The 2,117-nt window shown below is 37.3% G+C and overlaps 1 protein-coding gene across 1 annotated transcript in view; it reads right to left on the reverse strand.

The window, feature by feature from the left end:
• LOC122092360 (ATP-dependent 6-phosphofructokinase 3-like) overlaps nucleotides 1-2,117 on the reverse strand; it is a 6,322-nt gene that overhangs the window by 2,553 nt on the left and 1,652 nt on the right. The window contains exons 4-7 of the mRNA XM_042662675.1: nucleotides 1,630-1,692; nucleotides 1,363-1,500; nucleotides 373-531; nucleotides 198-251 (exon numbers count right to left, since the gene is read on the reverse strand). Of these exons, the coding sequence (XP_042518609.1) occupies nucleotides 198-251; nucleotides 373-531; nucleotides 1,363-1,500; nucleotides 1,630-1,692 (414 nt within the window). The remainder of the gene's footprint in view (nucleotides 1-197; nucleotides 252-372; nucleotides 532-1,362; nucleotides 1,501-1,629; nucleotides 1,693-2,117) is intronic.

A 2,117-nucleotide genomic window follows, 5' to 3' on the forward strand; every position in this document is an offset into this window, starting at 1 on the left:
CCCCCCCCCCCCAAAAAAAAAAAAAATGCAGAAAGCAACTGCTTTCCCTCTTGTCCTTTTCAACTTAGCCCACAGATGCCAAAGCTGTTGGGCTTTCAGTTTCCAAAATTGGGAAGCCAGGAAAAAGATGACCATGTATATAGAGCGTTTTTCAAAGCTGAGGCAGCCGAGTTGCTCAGTTTATTAAACACAATTACCTGAAAAATTAAAAATGCCCCCTTTTGAGTCCCATCTCCTCCAATTATATACACCTGGAAAACAGAGAGGTATCAACAAAAAATCCAACAACTATATCTGTGAAAAAAGAGGTAGCATATATGTCGATCATAGAAACCAATAAATGTGTATAATAGACTCATATCTTATACATACCTGATTAATGCCACGGTCCTGAATGCTGTCCACTATCTTTTGGGTATTATGTCCTCCTCGTGATGTTCCAAGGATGGTGCCACCACGTTTATGAATGTCATTGACAATTTTGGGTGTTAAAGGAACAGTATTTCGAGCATAGAAACCCCTGTATCCTCCCTACATACGGAATTATTGTCATTAATTGACCAAGCCACGAAATAACTACTGGAAGCATTCAGAGAATTAAGCCGCAAAAAACTCTCTCTGGAAATTTTGAAGAGAGACCATTAAATATGCATGCTCTCCAAGACAGGGCAAGGCAATGCAAAACATATATTGTCAGCACAAACACCAATAAATAACATAGCTACAATTTTAGTACAGTTTGAAAATCCTATAAATAGGTATGAAAGGGGAAAAAATAAAAAAAGAATAAAGAACAAACAACTCTCCAAATTGCTTATTTCTAAAGCAGGTTTTGTTTTAGTGAGAGACAGTTCCTATCTTCTTAGTTAGGTCAAAGGGTCTTCCTACTGTGGTTGCCCTTGGTAAAATTACTGCTAGCATTCCAATTGGCATGTGAAGTGACTACCAAGAAGGATGGTGTCCCATAGGATGCAAAGCCTATTCTCATTACCATCTAGAAAATTCTCAGGTTCTTGAGAATTGAGATTAAAGGGAGAATCACTTTGGAGCAGTAGCTGTGAGTTTAGCTTCCTGTACTTCCTCGAGTGAGATTGTGTCTTCTAGAAAATGCAGAGAAAAGGATACTTATGTGCATCGGATCACATGTGAAGTGAAGGGTCCAAAAGTTTGTAATCTAACTTTCAGAAAGAAAAAATGTATGCAACTATCATTTGTTGGCTTCATTTCCCCATGGCAAGATATTTTAAATTTTATTCACTAAGAAACACTAGATATGAAACATATAAACAGTTATCAGGACAGATTATGCTCCTTGAAATCCTTTTAAATGAAAGTGAAGTTCAATCACTAGTTCCTCCTCACCTCTATCCCAAGTACTTCGTTCACACCATACATGTGGTGAAGACCACACACTATTTCCCTAATGACTGTGTTAAGCCCAGGGCAAAGACCACCACATGTTACGATACAGGCACGCACTTCATCTGACTCAAAATACACCTGTATAGTTGAAGAGTATCAGTAATGAAGTGTTTCATTGTTCCAAATAGCATATATATGAGTGAACAATATACTTATTGTAGGTAACCAGCATGCTAATGTAGGCCACCGTTGATAAACAGGACATACCTTTTGACGTGGTCCAGCACGTCGAAAATGTGTTCCTCTTGGACTATTCTTGTGAACCACAATCTGATAAACAGGAAAATTTAAACAAACAATCAAGGTCATTAATTGGTCAGCATGCAATATCTCATTCATACAAGATACAACATCCCATCCCAGGCAAAAAACTAACACAAATGATGCATAGGGTCTTCAAAGTTACAAATCACTTGCATATGTTACCACTATTGTTTATCTAATAAATCCTTTATGAAACTATTCGTATCCATTAACAACAAGAATAAGAACAATAATAATAGTAACAAAAATAGTAACTGATAAACTAGCCCATCAAACTAGTATCTACCAACCCGCTCCAAGAAAAGGCATGTTCCACCTAACATCTCTGTACCAATGAGCTTGATGATATCAGAATGGTTGAGCATTATAAACATTTGTAAATTTTGTCAATGCTCCCCTCTCTTTTTGATGGTTGTATTTGTTCCCCTCCC

The sequence above is a fragment of the Macadamia integrifolia genome, chromosome 2 (assembly GCF_013358625.1).
Source record: "Macadamia integrifolia cultivar HAES 741 chromosome 2, SCU_Mint_v3, whole genome shotgun sequence".
NCBI lineage: Eukaryota > Viridiplantae > Streptophyta > Magnoliopsida > Proteales > Proteaceae > Macadamia > Macadamia integrifolia.